This window comes from Grammomys surdaster, unplaced genomic scaffold (assembly GCF_004785775.1).
Source record: "Grammomys surdaster isolate TR1022 unplaced genomic scaffold, NIH_TR_1.0 125896, whole genome shotgun sequence".
Classification (NCBI taxonomy): domain Eukaryota; kingdom Metazoa; phylum Chordata; class Mammalia; order Rodentia; family Muridae; genus Grammomys; species Grammomys surdaster.
Genome location: NW_021620720.1, coordinates 312,248 through 337,056, shown reverse-complemented (window position 1 = coordinate 337,056; position 24,809 = coordinate 312,248). Strand labels below are relative to the sequence as shown.

The following is a 24,809-nucleotide window of genomic DNA, read 5'->3' as shown; positions in this document are numbered from 1 at the left end:
TGAGCAAGTAGTAACATAGTGGATAAAATCTGCTTTCTGGTTTTATCCATCAAAGCAAATCACAGTTTAAAATGAGGGGAGGGGTTTGCTCAAAGCTCTGGTCAATAGTTGAGCTTTAATTACCTCCTGAGGCATTTTCTAGAGACTGCCCCCAGCTTCTTGATTCCTCTAGTATTCTAGTAAGGAGCCTGTCTCTTCCTCCGTCCTCTTGCTTTGAGCACCCTTCCCCTGGACTTCGTCCGTCCCTCTGCCTCTGTGGGATTCCTCTGCCTCGCTCAGCTGACTCATCCTTCTCCTCTCTCTGACTTCCAACTCTTCTTCATTATCAGCCGTCTCACAGAACACAAGGCTCTCAACTGAGACACGGGACCTTTTCTAAACACCGCAGCCTCCTAGTGAAGTTTAGCTTTTAAAACTTTAATTTTATAACGTTTAGAACATTTGTAAATAGAGAAGAGAGGCAGTAAGTGCTCCAGATAGGAAAGTTTAAAAGAAAAACAAACAAACAAGCCATAATTTCATAGCTATTCTTCCCAATTAAACATCTGCATAACCAGTTATGAGATTTGGGAGAAAAAAAATAAAGATCCTCCTAGGAAAAGAATGAGCACATGCACACGACAGCAACAGCACGGGCGGGCCTTGACTTCTCAGTGTCTGCATCCACCCACCCGTCCACATGTCCCCTGCAAGTCGTAAACCATGCTGGTGAGAAACGGAGGCATCATCCTGAAACAAATGGAGACCCCATCATCTCAAACATCAGATGGGCCTCCTGCACCTAATAGCTCATCAATATCTCTGTCATCCTGGTTTCCAAAAGCATCCTCTCCCCATCAGAATCTTTCTAATTAAGCCATTTCCTAAAATCCCCCTCCAGTTTTGCTTGGGGGCATGCCCAGGGAAACTTGGCCTAGCCGGTCAAATGCACAGCCAGCGCCATTTCCTGGGCTCCACCCCTCTTGGTGTGCCTGATTCCTGGGCATCAGAACATTCAGGTACCTGTCTCTTCTACCAGTGATACATGTATCGCCAGGGAACTAAATAGATGTTTCCGTTCCTTATTTCAGACACAATGGTCATTGTGCATTTACAATATTTTATTTGTTTAGTTTACTTGAAAATATTATAAAGTCATACTGAAGGACAATAGTATTTTACTTAAATGGCATGCTCTCCTTAGACAAAAGAAAAATAGAATTTAGTATTCCTGCTTACTCCAAAACCCTGGTAAAGTCCCCTCTTTCTAGGAACTTGGAAGTTGACACTGTCTCCACTAAAAGCAAGTTGGCCTTGAAACTGAGGTGACACCCTACACCAGCAGTAGTAAAAACAGGGCTCTCAAATCTCATCAGGGATGGTTGTTAGGAAAGCATCAGCCAGACGAACTGCCTTAGGCAAGGTACATCACAGCACCAGGTAAAGCATGGGTCAGGGTTTGTGTGCACTGTGCCTGTCCCTGTGTGTGTCACTGGTCATGTTCCCCATATAGCACTCCAAAGACTAATTGCATCAAAATAGCTAAGACTCATTAAAAATGCAGAACCCAAACACGCACACAACCCCAGCACTTAGGGAGCTGAGAGGGGATGACCAAGTTTGAGACTAGCCTGAGCTATTATTATGGTGAAACCCAGTCTCAAATTAGGCAAACAAAAAAAGCAGAGTCCTGAGCCCCAGTCATTGGGTTGGACTTCTCAGTGGTGATGCTTCAAACATGGACAGCTTTGGTCCCATAAGGTTGAAACTCTCTTCCAACTTCATTTGCTTCTGACTTTCAGGGCTTCTGTGAGTAAATATAACCAGTCAGGAAAAGTCAAGTCAAAAAGTACCACCAGGGCTGGAGAGATGGTTCAGTGACTAAAATAATGTACTAGCCTTGCATGGGACTCAAGTTTGAGCCCCAGCTCCCACATGAGATGGCTCACAACTGCCTATAACTTCACCTTCCAGAGAGCTTATGCCTCTACCTGAGCAGGAGCCAGCATTCGTGTGCACATACTCCCGCACAGACACACAAGCAAACACAGTTTTCTTTAAAGTACTACCTAAGTGAGCCTAATTCAGGCACATTTAGAGTCTCTTACAACATAACAGTAGCAAATCCTAAGGTGGCATATTAGGTTCCTGGCTTCAGGTTGACCTTGACCACAGCATAGCAGAGAGTGGACAGTGATTAATCAACACCCAGGTGTTCAGAAGCCAGGGAGCCCCAAAGTGGCCAGAGGTGAGTGTTAGAAGCAGCCTGAGAGTCAAGGGTGGAACTGTGAGGCAGAGGCAGAGTAAGCCACCAGATGTCCAAGCAGAAGACTCCAAGAGTAAGCAAGAGCAAGAGAGTCACAAAGCTGAGACTTGGCCACAGACCAGCTCTGGAAGGGTAGCCAAGACAACCAAGGTCCTGAGCTTCTATCAGAGATCTGGGCAGTCCAGATCTGGGTAACTTTGAGCCAGCTAGCTGAGGGTGTAAGTCTCAGGAGAACTTTTTTTGTTGTTGTTAAGATTTATTTATTTTATTTATGTGAGTACACTGTTGCTGTCCCTGTTAACTATTTTCAGACATATCCGAAGAGGGCATCAGATCCCATTACAGGTGGTTGTGAGTCACATGTGTTTGCTGGGAACTGAACTCAGGACCTCTGGAAGAGCTGAGTACTCTTATCCACTGAGCTGTCTCTCCAGCCCCCTCCAGAGAACTTCTTAATATCCAGGCCCTGACTGCCTCTCATCGTTGTCGTAAACGACGTCTGGTTACCTCTGTTTCCCTAAGTGCCTAGTACTACTCAGGAATACAACAGTTCCTTCGTCTGCATAACAGGAATGTTATTACTGTCTGCTGTCTGTGAGAAGTGTATTCTCGGTGCCCTTTACCGTTTTCTCTGAGACTCTGGTCTGTGCTTAGGATGTGTTGTGAACTGAACTTAGATATATCAACGTCCTCTAGGGCTGTGAAAGTGCAGGAGCTGACTCTGTGCTGTCACTGAACGCGACTGTGTGTTTGGCCTTGGCACTCAGTGGTGTTCTTGGGCCTCTTGACGTCATAGCACCAAGCTCCTCCTTAATTGGTGTTCCTCATGTGCTCTCTGGAGATTGTTTCTCTTCTCGTGGTCACTTGTTCTTGTCAGGGACCATCCACCTGCTATCCAAAGAGGTCTACCATCTGCCTTTGGTCTTGCCACTCCTAATAGTGACCCTAGCAAAATTAAAGTGGATCAAATTAAATCAGATCCCTAGGTAGTACTTGTAAGATCCAGCAGCCTTGTCTGAAGAGGGAGACAGCAGCTCAGGTCCCTCTGATGCAGTGGAGTGGATGGACCTGTATTCATTTAGCTCATAGCTATCAAGTGCCCACTGTGTACTAGCCTTGGTTGAAAACATTCAGGAAGGAATGGGCTTCTAGGTAAGGACACCAAGTCCTGCAGCCCACATCAGTGAGCCAGGGAGGAAGAACCATGGTCCCCTGGGTAGGTCCAACCCTCACATTGTAACAGTAGACGCTCCCCAACCCTCCAGTTCATGGGTTCCCAGGGTGGCTGGTGGCAAAGGGATGGCCAGATAGGGGTTGTCACAGTGGAGATAAAATAGCAGTGTCTGTCACCAGATCCCACCATCTCTCAAGCCAGCTAGCAGAACTGCCGATGGCTAGAGGCTGAGAACTAGGAAGTCTGAAGGGAACTCTCTCCAGGAGTCTGCTGACCCTACATGGTCCGCAGCCTTGGAAAAGGGTATGCACAGAGCAGTAAGCATGGCTCAGTGTGGGATGACTACTAGAGGGCCCCGGCTGGGTGGGTAAGGAAGCATTGCATTTAAACTCAGTCTTAAAAGATAAATGGAGTTGCCTAGATTTAAAAAAGGAGAAAACGTAAATGTTGGGCATAAAGACCTAAAACTATCTTATAAATCATTTTTTTGAGATCACAGATGTATTCCAGAATGTTCATGTTGTCTAAAATATGACAACCAGAAAAATGGGTTTTTACTCTAAGCATATATATACATTTCAGGTATATTATAACTAAAAATAAATTCTTGCATAGCATCTGTAGATGCTCAAAAGAGCCATTAACAAATCCCCGATTTATACTTCTGTTTATTCATTTTACACATAAAAAGTGAATTTGTTGAAGTGACATTTTATACCTGCTCAGAAATAATGACTGTATGTTGGCGTCCTAGGACTACAAGTTTTGTAAATGAGCAAACATTCCATCCTTCCTCACAGCCTAGGACTGTGTGGAAAGATAGAAATGTGGAAAACAGAGGCCTGGGTCAGATGCTAAGTGATCCTGAGATCACTGAGTCTTCTCTCTGCTCACGTGGAGAGGAGCCGGCTCTGGTCTTGGCATCGGACCTCCCTCTGTCTTCTCTAATACGACTCCCTAAGGAAGGCCACTGATACAGTCCGGAAACCAGACGCCTGACCAAGAACTGGCCAAAGAGCCCATGGGTAGAAAGCAGAAGGAATCACGGAAGAGAACCTGGGAGAGTCACAAGTATGTGAACACATACAGTCAGTGGGATAATGAGCAGACCAGAGAGGGCACTGGAAAACTTGGCCAGGACAGCTGCAAACGGAGGATCTCAAATCAGTAGCCTGAGATTCCACCCTAAGAAAGCAGAGAACGAGCAGATGGAAGCCAAGCAAGTAGGAAGGAGAAATAACAAGCAGAAATGATATAAAGAAGAAAAAAATCAGCAAAGCATTGGTTCTTTGGGGAAAAAAAAAAAAAGCCAACCAAGCCAGGTGGTGATGACACACACCTTTAATCCAGCCCTTGGGAGGCAGAGTGGATCTCTGAGTTCTAGGACAGCAGGGCCGGCCACACACACACACACACACACACACGCACACAAACACATACACAAAAGACTAACAAACTGTACAGCTGGCTGGAAGAGCAATCCCTTCTTCCCTCACTGTTGCATGTGGGTCTCTCTTAAAGCTGCATGCTCGGTCTTCAGTCAAGGGTTTATGAACTCTGTGTTCCCTGCTAGCACCTCGGGTTTGGGAGGCTTGGGCAGGAACCACACAGGAGGCTTGCCTGGACCACACAGGGAGAGCCTGCCTCAAATAAAATAAATGACTAGGTGAATGAGTGGAGTGAATAGTGAGTAGAGAGTAGAGTGAATGAGTGGAATGGAAGAGAATCTCTGAAAAAGCATCTGCCACCAGACTGAAACCACCTGTATGAGATATACAAATTCCTGGACGCATAAATCGCAGTGCAGGGTAACCCTATATGAAAAAAATTGTAAGTAAATAAAAACCTGCCATAAAAGCCAGCTCAGCATCGTTACTTTAACAGTGAATCTAACCAAGTGTTCAAAGAATTAACACCACCTCTCCTTCTTAGATGCTTCCAAAGTAGGGTTGAGAGAACCACTGATCTCATTGTTCCTATGAAGCTAGGACTGCCGGGCGGTGGTGGCACACGCCTTTAATCCCAGCACTCAGGAGGCAGAGGCAGGCGGATTTCTGAGTTCGAGGCCAGCCTGGTCTACAGAGTGAGTTCCAGGACAGCCAAGACTAATACAGAGAAACCCTGTCTTGAAAAACCAAAAAAAAAAAAAAAAAAGAAGAAGAAGCTAGGACTGCTGATACCTGAGCCCACAGAATTGGCAGGAAAGAAAACTAGGGCCGACAAGATGGCCTGGTGGGTGAAGGTCCTTGCTTCCAAGGCTGACAAGCAGTTTGATCCTTGGGACCCAAATATTGAAAAGACCAGTGATTCTCTCAAGTTGCCCTCTGACCTCCATGTATATGCTGTGGCACATTTGTATCCACACATATACAGAAATAAATAAATAAAAACACAACAGACCAATATTCCTAATCTAGACAAAAACCTTCATGAAAACACCAGCATGATTTTACATCTTGAATTCAGCAAGAGTTATAGGGAATTATATATTTACTCTGTTTAATTTTAATGCCAACTTAACAACATAGCTAGATCCTGTCTCAAAAAATACATACATACACACATACATACATACATACATACATACATACATACATACATACACACACACACACACACACACACACACACCTCAATTGGGAATTGACTCTCAGATGGCCTGTAGGCTTGCATGTCTGTGGAGATTTGCTGACTGAACTAAGAGGGCACCTCTGTGAGTGGCACCGTCCCTAGGCGAGTGAGCGTGAAGTAGAGCCGAGTGTAAGCCGTCCTGGAGCATGCAAGTAAGCAGCATGCCTCCAGAGCTTCTGCGTGAAACCTTGCCTTGAGTTCCTGCCTTGGCTCCTCCCCTCTTGCCTTGAGTTCCTGCCTTGGCTCCTCCCCTCAGCGATGTCTAAAGTAAAGCCTGTCCTCCCCAAGTTACTTTTGTTCAGTGTTTTACCACAGCAGTATATTTAAAATAAAAACTGGACAATGTCATAAGTAAGTGAGGTTTATCCCATGACTGCAAGGCCGGTCTGAACATGAAAATCAATCAGTACTACATACCAGTTTCATTCAGTAAGGGACAAAAACATTTCAGAAAATCTCACACCCGTTCCCAATAAAACCCTCAATAAACCTAGACTAGAAAGTTGTTGCAAGAATCCTACTTAAGACCAGTGCTAACACATTTTAATGGTAAAAGACCATTCCCTCCTAAAATCAAGAAAAGAAAAAATATATCTCCAATTCAGCACTCGACTAGCATGTCCATGTAGAAGGAATTCCAGATCAGACAGAAGGAAGAAAAACTAAATATACATGTGTTGTCATATAAGCAAAGCCCTAGGAACAACCCATAATAATTCCAGCTGCGGGCCACAGTGTCAGTGTGCAGATGTCATTTCTGTTTCTACAATCTCCAGACACAGGCAATAATACAAACCAGTTTGTGTTGCAGTTGCAGAAAGAGAAAAAAGAAAGAAATTTAACAAGAGAAACTATAAAATGTTAAAAGAAACTAAAACCATAAATAAAGGAAAATATATTCTATGTAGTAAAAACTCTGTTTTAGGAAGGTGATATTGAGCTGTTAGGATAGCACAGCAGGTGACAGACACATTTGTCACCAACCCTGACCGCCTGAGTTTAGTCCCTGAGAGCCCCATGATAGAAGGAGAAAACGAACCCCCACACAAGTTATCCTCTGACTTCCACACCCAAACCATGGCAAGAGCACACATACACACATGCACTAAATCAGCATATTAACTGGTGATAATAGCCAAGTTTATCTGCAGAGTGTATGTAATTCCTATCGAAATGCTACTGGGATATTTTTATGTGTAAATGAATAAGCTGATTCCAAATTTTTCTATGCAAATGCAAGGACTTAAGAGTAGCCAGAACTTGAGGCTGGAGAGATAAGTCTACAGTTAAGACCACTAGCTGCTCTTGCAGAGGACCAGAGTTCAGTTCCCAGCACCCACAATCATATAATCCCAGCTTGAGGAGACACAGTGTTCTGGCCTGCATGCCAGTGGTCCGCCCACAGACACACACATAATTAAACATTTAAAAATCTTCAAAGCAGCCTGAACAACTGGAGGAGGAGGATTGAGATATTTCAAAACTTACAGCAAAATTGTAGCAACAAAGTTGATGTAGCAGTGGCATATGGCAGGAAGCTGGGGTAGAGACAAGAGGCTACAAGTAGCCTGGGTGTGCATAACCATGCCCCCAGAAATGTCAGGAGACTGAGGCAGGAGGATCATAAGTTTAAAACTATCCTGAGCAACCTTGGAGGTTAAGAACAGAATAAGAGAAAAAAATACATATACATATATGTATATACACATATACATATACATATACATATACATATACATATATATATATATATAGTATATGATAACAGTCTAGTATCCAGAATATGTAAAGGACTTATAAGTCAGTGCAAAGGCAAATGAGCAAAGGATTTGAATTATTCCAAAGACCTGTGAATGGCCAATAAGGAGACTCAACAAATCAGACTTCATTTCCCTCCCAGAAGAACACATGTAATCACTGGGACACCAGTAAGAGCTGGTGTTGACTGGAACTTGGACAGGGCGAAACCATCCTAAGGGGCTTGAACACATGTAAAGCGACACAGTTGCTATGAAATGCAGTCTGGCAGTTTGTCAAATCTTAGACATAGAGTTACTATGTGACCAAAACTCATGACCTTCCTGCCTCTGCTTCCAGAGTACTGGGATTATAGCTTGTGCCACCATGCTAGGCCCATTGTGGCTTTGAATTTTTTTTTTTAAATCACACTTATCATACTTTTAAAAGCATTTACACGTGATATTGTATCTTCCTGTTGGCTGATTCATTCTCATGAGTTAGAGATTAGCTCCATGGTAGAGTGTGTCAAGCATGAGACCCTGAGTTTGGGCCTCAGCAACCGCCCCACCCACCCCCGTGGTGGGAGGGGGACTTTAAAAAAATCTACTCCTTTAAATCCCTCTTTACTGTTACTTGGGACCCCACCCTAGCAAACATAGGACCATGCAGCGCCTCTGACCTGTTAAGCTGTTAGATCGATTAGCCCTGTGCCCTGCTCCCCACAGGATCCAGGCTCAGGCGCTCCTTGGGCTATGGTTTGTTGCTGTTGTTGTTGTTGTTGTTGTTTTAAATCTTGACTATTGGTGCTGGAGAGAATGCTCTGTAGTTCAGAGTGCTAACTGCTCTTGCAGAAGAGCCAACTCGACTCCCAACACCCACATCAAATGGCTTAAAACTCCTTTTCTAGGAGATCGAGGGTCCTCTGGCATCCACGGCTGTGTGCATACACGGTACATATAAGTTAAAATGGTATTTCATTTTTAAAATTGTTGATTATCCCCTAAAGCATCATTCTTTACCTCTGTCAACCCCAGAGTCCAAGGTCATCCTCGGCTGCAGAGTGATTTCAAGGTCATCTATCTCACAGTGTTTGAGCTACGTGGGATTTCATCTCAAGAGTAGGAGGGGCTGGGGAGGAGTCAGTTCTGTTTGCCATTTATCTAATGACTGCAGATCTTTAAGAAATACTGTAGTTTGTGACGAGTATGTAGCTCAGCGTAAACCCAAAAGATTTGGGGATTCAATCTCTGCTATCTTTGAGGCAGAAGGGAGAGGGAAGGGGAAGGGAGGAACCGGGAACTCATTCTCTGCAGAAGGAAGCATTCCTGGGCAGTGTCACTAAAGAAGGTTCTTGGCTATGAGAGGGGTGAATGTTAAGGAAAGGTCATTAAGAGTGATCACCTAACAGCTCCTCTCCAAATTCAGAAAGTGGTATGAACTGACCAGAAGGGAGAACATCCTGCTGTCTTTCCCGTGGTTCTGAAGCTAGCAAAAGGGGAAAAGAACAGCTTCTGCCTCCCTGTTGGCCACGCACAAAGGGTCTGTGCACCTTCCACTGCATATCCTTTTTTTTTTTTTAATTTTTAATGACTAAAACAAAAATACACCTAAAAGCAGAGCTTCTCTAAAGGAGATGGAGCCCCAGCCTGAGCCCTCCACAGCCCACACAGGCAGCACTTTTGGCCATGGGTGACATACCTTCCCTAGTAAATGGGAAGCTATCTGATGGGGTTTATCTCTGGTGTTTTGAAGTTTGTGTGGGTTGATGGTGGAGGCCTCAGAAACTGGGAGAGCCTCCCGTGCTCCTGGATGCACTTAGCAGTCCTGTCCTCCAGCCATGTGTTAGCTAGGCCTGTGTCTTATGGTGGTGGGAATACGTATCATGGGAAACCTGAAACCCAATATTCCTTTTATGTGAGTCAGTCTTTAGAGACCTAGTACGTCCTTTGAAACGTCCAGTGTGTTTAAATTAATGCATTTTGGCTGGTTTGAGGACTACAAATCGGTTAAGGCCAGATTCCGTTAGTAATTACATTCTTCTATTGACAATAACTGCTTCTTTAGAAATGACATTAACATTCTACAAAAACACAGCAGTAATCCAAAAGTTAATGTTCTGTTCATTTATAATTATATTTAATTCATATTTATGAGTTCATGGGAGGGAGGAATAAGAAAGAAATGAGTTAAAAAATGTTACAGGAGAAACAATGTAAGAGAAATCTCTCTCTCTCTGTTAGTCTGAAAGATGTTCAAAGTTACTTGAAGGAAGAAAATAATTTTTAAAACACAGTTATATAAAACCATGTTTTACTAACTTTGCTGGAAATCTGTGATTTTATAGATTTTTTTCAGCACTGAGCAAATTCAATGGAGAGATTTTCTCCGCATTTTTCTTTCTCTATCACTGTGATTTTGATTTCATGGATATTTTGGGGAGGAGGATCTGCCTCTTCAGACCAGACAGGATACGTAAGCTTTGTGTGGTTTCTTTGAATTGTCCACGAGACCTGATGTATTATTAATGAATTAATTTCGTGGTGGCCGAGGCCTGTGAATAGCATCGTGTGAATGGGCAGTCGCCCGATGGGGCCAGTTTTGGCTGCCGCCATTTAACATGTGTTGCGCTATTGTGAGGTCTTACCCAGCCACAGGACGGTGTTCATTTAATCCACTGTGTTGGGACCTTCACACTCCGAACCCATGCTGGTTGCCAGGGTTGGCTGCTGTAATGGTCCTGCCTGCTGTTAGCTTTCCCTAAACCAGGAGAGATGATCGTACGATAAGTGAAATGTCCTCAGTAGAGACCACAGACTGGTTGGCTTGGGTGTCAGCCTCCATTCCAGAATGGAGGCGGCCGTCTTCCTTCCTCCTGGAAATGGAAGCGTCTGGGCCCCCGAGATCCCTGATGTTCTGAGGTCCAGAGTAGCAGATGGCATTATGATTTTCCAAATCCTCATGAACATTCTAACTGAACTTATTCATTTCACAGTGTGTAGTTTTGTTTTGTTTCATATCCTCTCCCTCTTCCCCCGCCTTTGTTCCTCTCATAGTAACTAATTTTAAACCGATGCAGTGTCTCCTTCAGCCAGCTTTAAATTCCCTCCCTGTTAATTATTCTATGGAACCAAATGCAGCACAGTTTCACATACAGTCCCACGCTTGCTATTGTAACTGATGGGCCTTCGGCTTCTGTTTAAAATGTAAGCAGATTCTGCCCCAGCTCCTTTACCAGGAGTCACCAGGTTCTGATTTCCCCGTATCCGTAGCTTGCAATGCAGGTGGCAAATGACAATAATTACTCTAACAGTCGAGTGAGCATTCAGGGGACACACGGTGTGGCAACGCTGACTCTGGGTTTGCAGTGAATTCTCTGAGTCTGACTTGATGGTGTTCTGGCTTGTTGAGTTTTCAGGACACAGACCTGCCGGTTCTTGTAGCTGAGCGAGCAGTGTGTGTATGGATCAGGTGTCTGTGCAGCGGAAGGATGTGCAAAGAGGGATTAGACCTCCATTTCGGAACCATAGAGGGTTTTTTTTTTTTATCCAGTTTCTGCTTACTCTAGCTTCTGAAACAGCTTTTAGTCGGCTCCTCTGCAGTGAGAACCTGGTGAGATAGGTGCCAGTTCGTGTATTTGCATGATAATATGGGTCTTGGCTCCAACATGTGTAGCTGGACTTTTCGTGAGGAAGAAGGAGCTTGACCTTAGCAGCGTATGGAATTCAAAGACTGTATGGGGACGAGGGGAACCACAGGTAGGCATCGCTGAATAATTACCTCTAGACCAGCCCGAGCGGGAGGCTTCCCACGAGGGTGAGCTCATTTAATGGTCCCTAAACCTCAATCTTGTGCATGTCAGTGGTCATGCTTGCTCATCTGCAGCAGTGGCTCTATGAAATGCATCGGGAGCTGCGGAGAGGAAGGACAGTAGTGGGTTGTACTTTTGTAAATGAAACCCCATTGCGCTGTGACGAAGTATGCCCTTTACGGCTGTGCCTACGCTGTAGGAAAGAGAGGTGTGTGACTGTGTGTGTTGGGGATGGGATGGGGGGACACGCAGGTACTTCTAAATTAATGCTACTCTCTGTGGTTCATGGGTACCAAGAACCCAAAATTAAAAGAGAAAAAAGATGTTTGTTTGCTTTAGGGAAGGTGCCACCTCAGATACAGTTGAGAAGGCGAACTCACTCTCCAGTTCTGTTTTCAAAGAATTTCTAAAACAACCAGATCTTTGTCATGTTTGGAAAGTATCTGTCATGTTTAGAAAGTACCTATGTAAATCTTTTAAGGACAGCAAAATAAGTATAGTAACTGAGTTGGGTTCATCACGACATTGATGGCAAACATGTTTCTCTTTTTCACCATAATATTGAGGAACTTCAAAAATGTATGTAACTGAAAAGATATCCATGACATCAGTTTCAGTCACCTAGAGACAGATTCCTTTGGTCCTATTCATTTGTATGGTGTGGGTTTTTATAAGCCATCTGGTGGTGGTGTTCTCTTGACTCACAGCTGGTTCCCTTGACTGAAGGGTTTATGGGCAGGGTGAGTGTTTCCGTAGTGAGAATTCAAGCCTTTAGCTCTGGTTCCAGGTCCATCTGAGACAAGTTAAATGAACTGCTACTATCAGGCCAGGCCAGCAGACAGAACTTCACACCAAAATGCCCACGCATGTAATTTGTCACGTCTGGCAACCCCAGACATGGAGTGACCCAGGGTGGAAATTGAATCATCCTTCACTATCTCCACTCAGGCCCAGTCTGGAGAGTGGGGAGGGCGGAGGAGGGCTCTGGGCTCCAGCTGAGCCTTCAGAGGCCATCTTCTCTGCTGATATCGTCACTGCAGAGCCCCATTCTCGCCCCAGTGCTGGCCTCTGAACACTACCAGGACTGGGCAAGTTCATCTCAGCATGGAATAAAGAGTGCACTTCAGGTCATGAAGTGGCAATGCTCTTAAATAAGCCCTGTGTCTGGTGGGTCTCTGCTGAGGCGTGGCTCGTGCCTGTAACAGAGCAGCTAACCAGCAGGAACACCTGTACCTCTGTCCCTACCTTTCTCCTCTCTCCTGGCAGTCAGGATAGAAATGTACAGATCCCTGGGCTGGAGAGATGGCTCAGCCGTTAAAGGCTAGGCTCACAACCAAAAATATAAGAAATGTACAGATCCCAACCTGGAGGACTTTTAAAATACTAAAACTTACTAATTTCCCATTATCCTCCGTAACACTGTCTTCTTTTTTATGTGTGTGTATTTATGTAAGGTATATGTACACATATATGTACACATGTATGTGGGTGCACACACCTATGTGAGCACAAAGGCCAAAAGAAGTCACTGGATGTCCTGTTCTCTCCTTCCTTACCTTATTCCCTTGTGACATGGCCATTTACTGAACACAGAGGGAGACTGATGGCCAGCAAACCCCCCTGATCCTCTTGCCCCAGCACCACCAGCACACACACAGGGCTGGGAATACAGGCACATATGACCACCCATTGAGCCTACCCACTCAAGACCTCAACTACCTACTGCACAGAAGCTTTTGGGTTATAGATTAGCATGTATGTCTGTGCATATATTTAACAAAAAGGGGGGAGTCTAATTTTCTCTTTTGCTATTGAATTTTTTATTAAAGACATAGTCCATATATTCCAGGTTGATCTTAAACTTCCTAAGTAGCCAAGAATGGCCTTGAGCTTCTGGTCCTCCCCTCCCCACCTTCCAAGTGCTGAGTTGCAGGCTTGTACCATCTACCCCGTTTTTCAGGATGCTGTGGATGATATCCCCTGTCTCACTGCATAGCAGGCAAATGCTGTGCCAGCTGGGTTACATCCCTGGCCCTGGATTTTCAGTTTTAAACCAACTAGGTTTCCTCCCCTGGAGACCACAGACTTAGCCTGTGAATTCTGCCAGTTGTCGCACAGAGATGGCAACCATAAGGAATGAACAGTGAGGCTCAAAAACCAATTTGGGATCTGACAGCAAAATGCTATTCTGCCTGACCTGAAGCCACTGAAATTACAAATAACCTTTGACCCCAGCACCATGAGTAGAAATGGAGTGATCTAAGGGTGCTGTGCTAATTAGAATGAACCACAGGACCTAAAACCAGATATGTCTGGGCCAAGCCACAGGACATCAGACTTGAATTAAAGGACTTACCATGAAAATACAGAACATAATGCAGTGTTGGCTTCATTTGATTCTTTAATGTTAACTACTTACTGGCTTGGTACTATAGTAGCAATGTATCTTAAAATGGGCTATTTTTTAAAACTTAGAAAGCAGGCCAGACATGATAGCACATGCCTTTAGTTCAAGTCTAGCCTGGTCTACATAGTGAATTCCAGGACAGCCAGGGCTCTGTAGAGAGACCCTGTCTCAAAAAATAAAATAAAATGAAATGAAATAAAATAAAATAAAATAAAATAAAAACAATTTAGAAAGCGTATTCTTTTGCACATATGTGTGAGGAAAGATGGGTACAGGCACATATGTGTAGCGTATACACATGTGACCAGCTGCTTATGCTGAATTCAGAGGTTGGTCTGGTCAGGAGCCCACCATCACTCTCCCTTGTTCCTTTAAGGCAGGGCCTCTCATTCTTTAGCCAGGCTGACAGCATCCAGCCCTAACCATCACCCTGTGCCTATTCCCCTTGGTGCTTGGGTTATAGGTATTTGAGAAACACACCCATGGGTGCTGAGCTCTGAACTTGTGTACCTTGTGAAGCCATCTCTCCAGCCCCTTCCCCCCACTGGAAGACTTGACAGCATTTTAGCATTGATCATAGAACTCACAAATAAAGTCAATAGCCCCAAGATTGTTTAGTTATCCCTCTGTCTTCCATATGTCAGTAAAATAAAATCCTTGTTTGGAGAGATGTCTGTATTTGTGCAAATACAAACGTTCATGGTGTTCATACCCCATGTGCTCCCTGCAGGTGAAGAGCAAAGGTTCAAATCTGCCCTTCCCTGACACCGAGTCAGTCATCCCACAGAGCCAGACTTATCCTGTGACTGAGCAAATACATAACTCTCCATCGGGGTGGTACTTAGTGCTGGTGTCTAGTGGTGTCTCAGTTAGCCACCACATTGTTGTGAACGTCCATTGTTGTCTTTGCTTCTGAGCAAACATCAAACTGAAGTCCTCAGAAATGTGTCTTAAACAAAGGTCCCTCAACTTTTCCAGTTGTGACAAAGTGGGGATCTAAGAATTCCAGCTTCCTACAAATTGTTTTAAATTAGCTTTTTCTTTTTAAGTATTCTCACTTAATATGGTTTTAGATTCATATGCAATATGATCATTAGAGACAATAGAGATACCTACTTCCACTTACAACTCTCATAAATCAAACATAGTACAACAACAACCAGGACATGGGTCCCAACCTTGTTCAGACTTTACATTACATGTGGTTATTTCTGGGGACAGGAGTAGGGTGTATAAGAGATAAACATTAATGGCACAGGTCCTTTCAAAGGTTTATTTTTATTTTTTAAATTATATGCATGTGTGTGTGCATGTCTGCATGCAGGTGTGTGCATATGAGTGCAGTGCCCATGGAGGACAGAAGAGGGTGTCAGATCCCCTGGAGTTGGGCTTGCAGGCAGTTGTGAGCATCCAGTGCTGAGAACCAAACCACTGGGAAAGCATTCCCTTTCCTTACAGCCAAGAAACATGGTTTTCAACATACGGATATTCGTTTACAAAAGTGACACCCCGCCCCTTTTAGGTTGGTTGCCTCAAAAGCATTTTCTCATTTATGCTTTCTGTGTTTGGAATACCTGCCCTTCCTGCCCTTGTAGTCAGTCACAGTCACAAGCGAGCTCATTGGAAGACTTAACTCTGTGTGAGCTGGCAGCAGCTGTAGTTGGGACTAAATGTCTTTAAGCCTCTTCCTTCTTCCACCTCAGTGAGTATGCAGGTACACACACACACTCACATACTCACACACATACGATTTTCTGCTGCTTGCCTTTTGTTATGCCTGAGTACCTTGCTGACAAGTGCTAATAACAAAATACCTAGAGAGAGAGAGTCCAGTTGAAGTTAGCACACATTAAACATTCCAGACTTGTCCCTTTGCTCAGAGATTGTGCATAATTAATAATTAAACAGTTTTGGTTGTAATGGGTTGACCTCTCTGAACTGTTCATTACTCACAAGGCAAAGGCATCATTCAAACTTTTTTTCCCAGTGTCCTTTGCTGTTCTCTGGTGTGCGGCCTGCCCGTGTTTGGTTGTTCAGCAGAAGGGCTGACCAGATAGTTACGAAACCTCTGAGACTGGCAGACTCTATCCCCTGTATGCCAAGAACCGCTTACTGAAACGCTTCATGGCGGCTGCTGTCATTTAGCAGTTGCCTGCTCAGTGGCAGGATCCAGCTTGTGGTCCTTCGCAGGATTTTAAAGTTGTTTTGGGATTCAAGTCTCAGGTTAAAGTTTTTGGCTAAGGTTGTGCCCGCTCCTGCAGTCCAGATCTTCATGGTTAGATGCTTACAAAAAGCATCTAGACGAGAAAACCCCCGAGGTGATGTCCAGTACCCAGGGCCTAAAGCCTTCTATTACTCATTCTGCCGGGTTCCCAGCAGAGCTTCTGAAGCAATCATTAGCGTTCCGGCTTCCTCAGTCAACACGTCATTTCCGAATGCATCTCTTCCTCTTGCCTGAACCCTGTTCACAGAGAACATTTTGATACGTACCAGCATCTACTTTACTGGAGTCTCTGACTGCGCCACCACCCCCCATGGGTCTCAGTCTCCAGTCCCCTCCAGCCCCACGACAAATGGAATGCTTCCCCTTCTAGTGCACCCTCAGGGAAGCCAGAGGCCAGTTTTTAGTATGTGTCTGACCTTGTTCCTTCCCTAAACTTTGAACAAAATAGGCATGTTCTTAGAGGCCTTTCTCATCCTGAGCTACACTGACTTTTTTTTTAAAAAAAAACACTCTTGAAAGAGTCTCTGCAGCAGTATGATTATTGGCAGGCCGTTTCCTGCTGCTCTCTTGGTATGTTAGCAGCTGCTCTTGTGGAACAGTAAACTCTCCAGGACCACCCTTGCCTGCTTTCTCCGTACGTCCTCTAGCCAGCCCTCAGCGTCTCAGAATAGGCTTCCTTGAGGCATGCATGAGACGTGGATTCCAAAGTGAAAAAGAAATATCTGACAGCATGCACTTGAGGTTAGATTGTCTTCCCACACATCTCTGATGAGTGATTTCTTCCAAGTCCCACTGAGATGAGAGTCTGCTCTCTGTGGCTCTCCAAAGTCAACATGGGCTGGTGTTTTCAGAAGTAAAATAAATTATTCACGCCTACCACCCGGTGTTCCATAGTTTTATAATATGAGGCACGTAACAGGCTGTAATATTAGGTCTTAAATAAAATTAAATATCCACGTAAGATGCTATGTGCCTCATTTCCCTTCTGCTGTGTTAAAGTGACACCTTCGTCAACCTGCCCGGTCTGCGGTTCATAAGTGACTCTTGACATCCCACCTTGAAGCAAAGGCTACACTAGCATCATGCTTTATACAAGATCTTTGTAGAAATCCAGTCCAGAAGTTAACCGTCTTAGTAACTATTCAGCCACATTAAGATACCAACCTTTATTTTCCTAAATACTGAGTTTAAAAGCAACTACTGGGCAGAGCTTGGCACTGCACACCTTTAATCCCAGCACTCAGGAGGCAGAGGCAGGTGGATCTCTGTGAGTTCAGGGCCAGCCAGGCCTCCAGAGAAAAAGACCTTGTCTTGAAAAATAATAAGTTAATTAATTAATTAATTAATTAATTAAGCAGCGGCCACTCAGATAGTTGGCCCTACACACACATCCAAGAAAGATCCGTGCAGAGATGATGCTTCTTCACAGATGAGAATTTGTAATTTTTGTATTTTCAACTTTTACCTTCTCACAGATGTTGAAGTCACAAAAATGTCATTTCTGGGTTTTCTTTTTTTTTTTAATTTTTTTTTTGAGACAAGTTATCACTATGTAGCCCTGGCTGTTTAGGAAATTACTATATAGACCAGGTTGCCCTCAAACTCATGAGAACTATCTGCCTCCTGCACACTGGGACTGAAAGTTTGTACCACCACGCCCAGCTAAAATGTCAGTTCTTGACCCAGGAAATATATATCTCCGATGGCTTTCCTCAGAACAGACCAGGTCTTAAATTGATACCATGTTTTATTTTTGCTTTTCAAACCATTAGGACTTCTGTGGCCATTTTACAGCGGTGTTACCAAGGGCTGCTCTGGGTATCGCCTGTGAGCAGTGCTTGGAAGTCGATGAGGTTTTATTTCACACCCTTGTCCTTTGTTTTCTGTCCTCCCGGAAGGCTTTCTCTACTGATGACAATTTCAAGTTTGGAACTGCAGCCCTCGCTGTCCCCACCCCACCCCCGCTCTCACTGGGTGAATAAATTCAGTGTGCACGTGCAAAAGCCAGGACGGATCTTCCTCACCTTCTCACACACACTTTTTTTTTTTTTTTTTTTTTGGTGGTCTTGGCCCCCTCAGTTCCTTTTGATTTAATTGTGTTTTCCAGCAGTTTCCAAACTGTTTGAATCGGAAACAAAGCCCTAATAAGAGTTCTAGTTAATTTTCTGTCTTGTAATTACCGATCTCATTTTTCTGATAATTGGCCACAGCAATTATATGTATATTTACTAATCACATAGGAGGCTGTGCGGTTGTGTCTTATCTGCCACCATTGATAATGACACTCTGAGTGCAGAGGTGCCTTTATCTTCTTCTGTTTTCCACTACATCAAAGCTATTTCCTCCCGTCCTCCGTAATGAATACATGCATGCATTTGACACAGTTGTGTGCTAGAGAAATTGTTTGGCTCCCACCAAATGCTCCATGCTCTGAGTTCCTAGCCTGCAGCGCTGGAAGGTTGTATGTAATGATATATTGCTCATCCAAATGGCCAAAGCACTCCAAAGCGCAGTGAGATTAAAATAAGTCATTCCTTTGTTAATTTAAATAGGTGCATGTATCATACTTTGCAGGGCACTTTGTGTTGGGGTGTCAGGGAGGGAAAAAGGCGCCGAAAGGTATTTTTAATAGCAAATGAGAACGGATGAGAACGGAGTCATTTGCAGCTGCCTACTTTATGTGGCTTTCTTGTTCCAACTGTAGGCCTAATGAGATGACTGTTGAAGTACTCTGCAGTGTAATTTCATTACATCCTGAGCTGCCACGCTATAAACACAGCGGCGCTCTCTGTCACTCGTGGAAAAACTCCTAAATTCTTAAAGCCTTCCTCTGCGAATGGCAGTAGGGTTCTCTCCCTGGGTCACGGAGCCCAGTCATTTGCTCCGCGTAGCTTCCTGCTCTTTCCGAGTCGCTCCTACGGCCACCCCTGGCTTTTTGTCTGGTCATGGAGGTGGGAGTTTCTCATTATGCCCCCGATTCACGGGCTTCCTGACACAACATTTGGCCCAGACTGGCAGAACCGGTGATATTCCTTCTCGGGGAAACAACTTACCCTACAAAGCGTTTAAATTAAAACAAACAAACAAGCAAAAAACACAATGCAAATATACAGCAAGGGGCAAGCAGATAAGAGCGGTGAAATACACAAATAGAGTGTAAATAACAGGAAGGTGTAAATAAATAGCAAATCCAGGAAAAGAAACAAAGGTCAAAACAAGAATAATTTCCCAGCTCTTTGTTAATTACAAGACCATTTGTGTGTTACTTAAATAATCATTAATTTCTCATTTACACTTTCCCTACCTTCCTTCCTACCCCGTGGCTATCATTGTCCTTTTCCCCCCACCCCTCCCTCTCTGCTCTGTGTTTCTCACCATCTTAAAATGTGTGTGCCTTGAAATTTGGCATCTTTTCCTCACTGTGTGGAGGAGGGTTCAGCCAGTCCTTTTAATTGGATGAGGCCTTACGCCATTCCAACGCCTCCTCAGTGGGTGGAAGAGGAAGAAAGAAAAAAAAAAAGCATTCTGTGACTTTGGGTGACCGTTTCCTCCTCCCTCCCAGGATTCGCCGGTCCTTCCACTTGGAGAGTTCTCGGAGCCGTTTGTACATTTCATCACTCAGTGGTGAGCACCACCCCTATCCCCATCCCCCATCGCCCATCCCCCATAGACCCCCCACACCCACACCCCGTTTGCAAACCCCTGTGCCCTCAGTGTAAACGATACATGCCATTAACTCCAAGGCTCTCTGAGACCTTGTGACTCTCCCTCTTGGAGATGGGACCTTGGGCAGCTAGGGCAACAAAGCCAAGATTAAAATCCTTTAAATTATGTAAATGTTACTTACACGCAGGATTGTGAACATATTTTAGAGGTGCCCCTGTCTTAATAAACTGAAAAAGAAACCTCTTTGATTTTTCTTCCCCCCAAAATACATAATTTTATAGCCCCCATTGCTAGATATATGAAGCTTTTTTGTTAATGTAACCTCGATCTAGGCATAAAACTGCCTGTTACTTAGCAAAAGCAGTAATATATTAATTCACCTGATTCTCAGTAAAAAATTTGTCTTCAGGTGTATTTAAACACAATTTAGTCACATCTCACGTTCAATATTTCAGAGACCTTTGTTAAGCCCTCTCCAACCCTGGAGGAACAGAGAGGAAATGCAGGATTTTGCAGGAGTGGTCACTGGAGCCTTGAGGCTTGGCCTTTACCCTGAAGAAGAAACAGTTTCAACCCAGGGTTCTTTTCCAGCCTTCTGCCTTTTTCCTCCTGACAGGACACAGCTTTCTTTCATTAGCCCTTTCACCATGTCCCCAATCCTGCTGCAGACCTCTGTGGTGCGGCCTCAGGAGGCCAGTTGCTCTACTGTCCTCTGGCTCACCCCAGCATGGGGAATTACCCCAGAGAGACAAGGCAATTAGGGACATTGGACTGGTGATCTTCAGAGAAGGAGGCAATACACCAAACATTCTGAAACTCCATAACTCCCCGGCTCCTGTCCCTCCTTTACCCTTCCTGCAAGGTGCACAGGGCAGCCTCTGCCAGAAGCCTCTGCTCTGAAGCACTGCAAGGTGAGGCGGGCCTCGGCAGGGTCCTTGCTCAGCTGCAGTGGTTGTGCGCTGTCCCCTCCCCCGCATGATCCATCTGATGGTTACACAAAAGTGAAACCAAGAAATATTCCTTAATATAAATGTCAAGCTTTATCACCTTTTTGACTGAGTGTAATATGTTACCTCTTAATGAAAATGTCTTGTACGGTTTATATTCCACCAGAAAAAATATGAGGAAGAAAATTTCCCCCAGATCTAAAAATTGTAATTGTTTCTCTTTACTTAAAATACTTACATCATATTCTATAGTTTTTAAAAACTATCTTTTCTCCAAAAACCCTTTGTTTCCCAAGTATGCCATACTGAGTGATACGTGTTAATTAAACACTGGGCCCAGGAGCTCTTGGAGCTCGTTAAATCTGTTCGTTAGAGCCCTTGTCCAGAAACAGACTAACCTCTTAATTTCTCATACATGTAATTCCTGAAAACACTCAGAAGTATATCATGCCCCACCTTCTCCAGAAACTGAGGAACAACCCGCAGTGCCGGGCTGCCTGGAGCCCAGGTTTGGGGCATCACAGAGACAGGCTGGATTTCTGACATCTGTGTGCTCTCTGTGTGGTCTGAGACCAGCCTGGACGTGGAGCAAACCGGGCGACCAAGCATGAGGCTTTACCAATCTCCTATCCAAAACATTAACTGGCATTATATAAACTGAAGTTTTATGGAGACAGGGGGAGGGATAACCTGTGTCGAAATCTCCACAGATGTCAGCCAGTATAGAAGTGACGGTGGGTAATAGCCTTGTTTTCCCAAGAGACACAGCTACGGTGGAATGTCAGGTCAGGACCGTTACAGACTCCGCTGTCCACACAGTCTGAGTCACTTGCTAACGGATGCAGCATTGAGAGGTGCATGTGGGTATTTATAGGGAAGGCAGATGCCTTCGATGTCTGTCATTTATGGGTCATAGGTATGTTTCTTCTTTATCAAATGATCAATCTATTAAAAAAAAAACACTGTCAGCAAATGCAGCAAACTTTCCATGGCTCCATCTCACAAGTGCACAGGGCCACAGGTAAGGAGCTGCCCGTGGTCACCTCTGTACCATTTGTGGTCCTTCAGCACATAGCTAAGTGCATGCAACTGCTACTAATTATAGCTATTGAAGGGAAGACAAGAAACAGTTTGCATGAGGAATGCGGTTCTTTAAGGGGCATAAATAAGCTTAACTGTCTTATAGCTGTGAAATGAATTATCGCCTTGTGTTTTAGCTAAAATAAGTGCAAGTCAAGAGGACGTGCCGGGAGCCATCTGTGGCCCATAGCATTGTCTGCACTTCTGCCCTTTATTTATAGCTCGGCATTGAGTGCCAGACCAAGGAGTGTTTTCTCATGTGCCTTCCCAATGACTAAAATAGAACTTATATTATTCCTTGATTTTAAGATTGAAATAAGTTGACAGCCAAGTCAGTGAGTCAGGGAGAGAATATCGCTGCTCTTTTTTCACAGTGATTTCAAAAATAGAATTACAGGGCCAGGGGGATGACTGAGTGGTTAAAGAGCACTTGATTTTGCAGAGGAGCTGAGTTCAGTAGCCAGCACCCACATGGTACTTCCCAACCACCTGTCACTCCAATTCCAGGGGATTTGACACCAGGGTCTGAACGCTGTGGGCTCAGACACACCCATGCTACACATACCTACCTGTGGGCAAAACACCCATAAAGTAAATAAATCTTTTTACCTTTATTTCAACGATAATTTTAATAAGAGATTGATTCACAGTGTCCCCAGAAGTCTGTCTCATGACTGCCATAAGACAGGAACCTTGATTTAGTAATTTGGGGAAGTATTGAACTGATGATGTATTGAAAACTTCCAAATTCCAACAGAAAGCAGCGTGAAAATTAATGGGGGGGCAGAGGGGGAGAAACCATATGAACGAGGCTCTTTTGTCTTCCTCCTGCAGCATGAGGAAACAGCCCAAGGAGAGACCGGCACCTGAGGAGCTGATGGTGAGTGAGTCTTCTTATGGGCACCGAGTTCTCCAGTTCTATGTTCATGTTTGACATTACAACAAAGCCCGGCATGAAGGGCTGGAGCTGTGCTCCACTTGGTAGAACATTTGGCGTAGCTCAGAGCCCTGGGATCCCTCAGTGGCACTGATAACCTAGCATGGTGGCACATACCTGTGACCGTGGCATTTGAGAGGTGGAAGCAGGAGGATTAGAAGTTGAACATTGTCCTCAGCCACACAAGGACTGTGAGACTAGCCTGTGACACATAAATCTGTCCCCAATACCACCTTCCCTAAAACCAGGACATTAAACAAACAAACAAACAAAAATCCACAGGCTAGAAAGTCAGCATTATTTACTTTATTGGGTAGGTAGGTAGGTTTTCTTTCCATGCTGGAGCCTAAAACTAGAGTCTCAAGAAAACTGAACAAGCACTCTCCTTCTGACTGAGATGCCCAGCCCTAGGTAGGTATTTTTGAAGCTCAGATGCTTGGACTTAAGTTTCACTTTTGAAAAACCGGAGTTTTGAAGCTTCATGCAGACCTCTCTTCCTCTGCTTCAGTCAAGGGTCACATTCGCTGGTGCTGCCTTTCAGACGTCCCAGCCAGGAAACCAGACAGCAAGAGGAGCTTAGTGTGTATGACAGTCCCCTGGTAATCCTGAATGTAGGGACGGAGGAGTCTTGGCTTCATGTAGAGTGAAATGAGACCAGTGTAGTGAGAATCTCTTCTCTTTCCTCAGAAACAGATCCTGTGAGGTGGCTGGTGCTTTGTCCCCAGCTCCAAGGCAAGGTTGCTTTGATTGCAAATGACACTTTTTTCTCAAGCAGAGAAAGGAACAGAGATACCCTTTCAATTCCCAAATGGCCATTCATCGACGACAGAGTGTTGCTCTGACAGTGCACGCTGTTACAGCGGTGTTGGGATGGAGCGTTTATAGCAATGAGTTTAGTCTGTCTGGTACTTGAGTGTTGCTCCCCACTGCCCGGTGATGGCAGACAGCAGCCTCAGCCTTGTTAAACAAGGTGCAGCTCACAGGGCGCGACTTCCCTCTGAGCACCCGACTTCTGTGTGCCACAGAGTCCGTCCTCACACCCACATGTGCCTCTGGTGTTGTCTGAAGTACATTTCTCTTTCGTGTCACTCTGGGCTAGCTCTCACTTTTCCTAAAAGCTTCAAGTTAAAACTTCATCCCAAGAACCTTGGCACTCTCTTATCTGTGGGTTTCCTGTCCAGACTAAAGGTGGGGGGGGGGGATTTGTTGGTTGGCTATTTAAGAGGTTGGGGGGGGGGTGTTGTCTGTCTGTTGTTGGGTTTTGTGTGTTTGGTCCCTGATAGTTTGGGAGTTCTTGCCGTTAGTCACAGTTGAGAAAGCTTGCAGCAGGTTCTAGAAACAGACGTTCACCTGGTCACTGCTGTGCTGTGGCTGAACAGCTCAGCTCTCAAAACAGAGAAGCAGGGTTTCGGAAAACAGATGTCTGTGTGTAAGTGTGTGTTTGATGCTGCAATGAGTTGGTCACTTATAAATAAGATACCTGCAGATCAAGTGTGCACTCATAAATGCAAGTAGATGTGTGTATAAGAAACACCCCTGAGGAAGGAGGCACCAGCATAAGAAGAAGGCTAAAGGGTGGACACTTACCCTTTTTGTCCCCGCCATAAGAGCAAGGCTCAGGGTGGGCTCTTACCACTGTGTTCCCTCATGTGTGCTGTCCTACCTTTTCCATTAACAAATATATTTTTAAAAAATAGAGAAAAGCATACTCACAGGAAGAACTACCCTGTACTTAATTTTCTCTTCAGCAGTCCTCACTATTAAGATTTTAGTGGAATTTCTCCCCAGAGGCTCCAGCGGAGGTGAGGCTCACCCTTGCTGTGAAGAGGTAACAAATGACAGGGAGTTCTGTGCAGAGGGCAGCATCCAGAGACCTTCCGCTGCTTTTGATTTACAGTCGGACCTAGCAGGGAGTTGGAAAGATAGTGGGCTGCCCCTTGTCTTGCGCCT

General features: G+C 44.6%; 1 protein-coding gene across 3 annotated transcripts in view; it reads left to right on the top strand.

Annotated features, from left to right (window-relative positions):
* Map2k5 (mitogen-activated protein kinase kinase 5) overlaps positions 1-24,809 on the top strand; it is a 222,740-nt gene that overhangs the window by 168,959 nt on the left and 28,972 nt on the right. For all 3 annotated transcript variants that reach the window (XM_028752328.1, XM_028752327.1, XM_028752326.1), the window contains 2 exons: positions 19,792-19,853; positions 22,757-22,802. In XM_028752328.1, the coding sequence (XP_028608161.1) occupies positions 19,792-19,853; positions 22,757-22,802 (108 nt within the window). The remainder of the gene's footprint in view (positions 1-19,791; positions 19,854-22,756; positions 22,803-24,809) is intronic.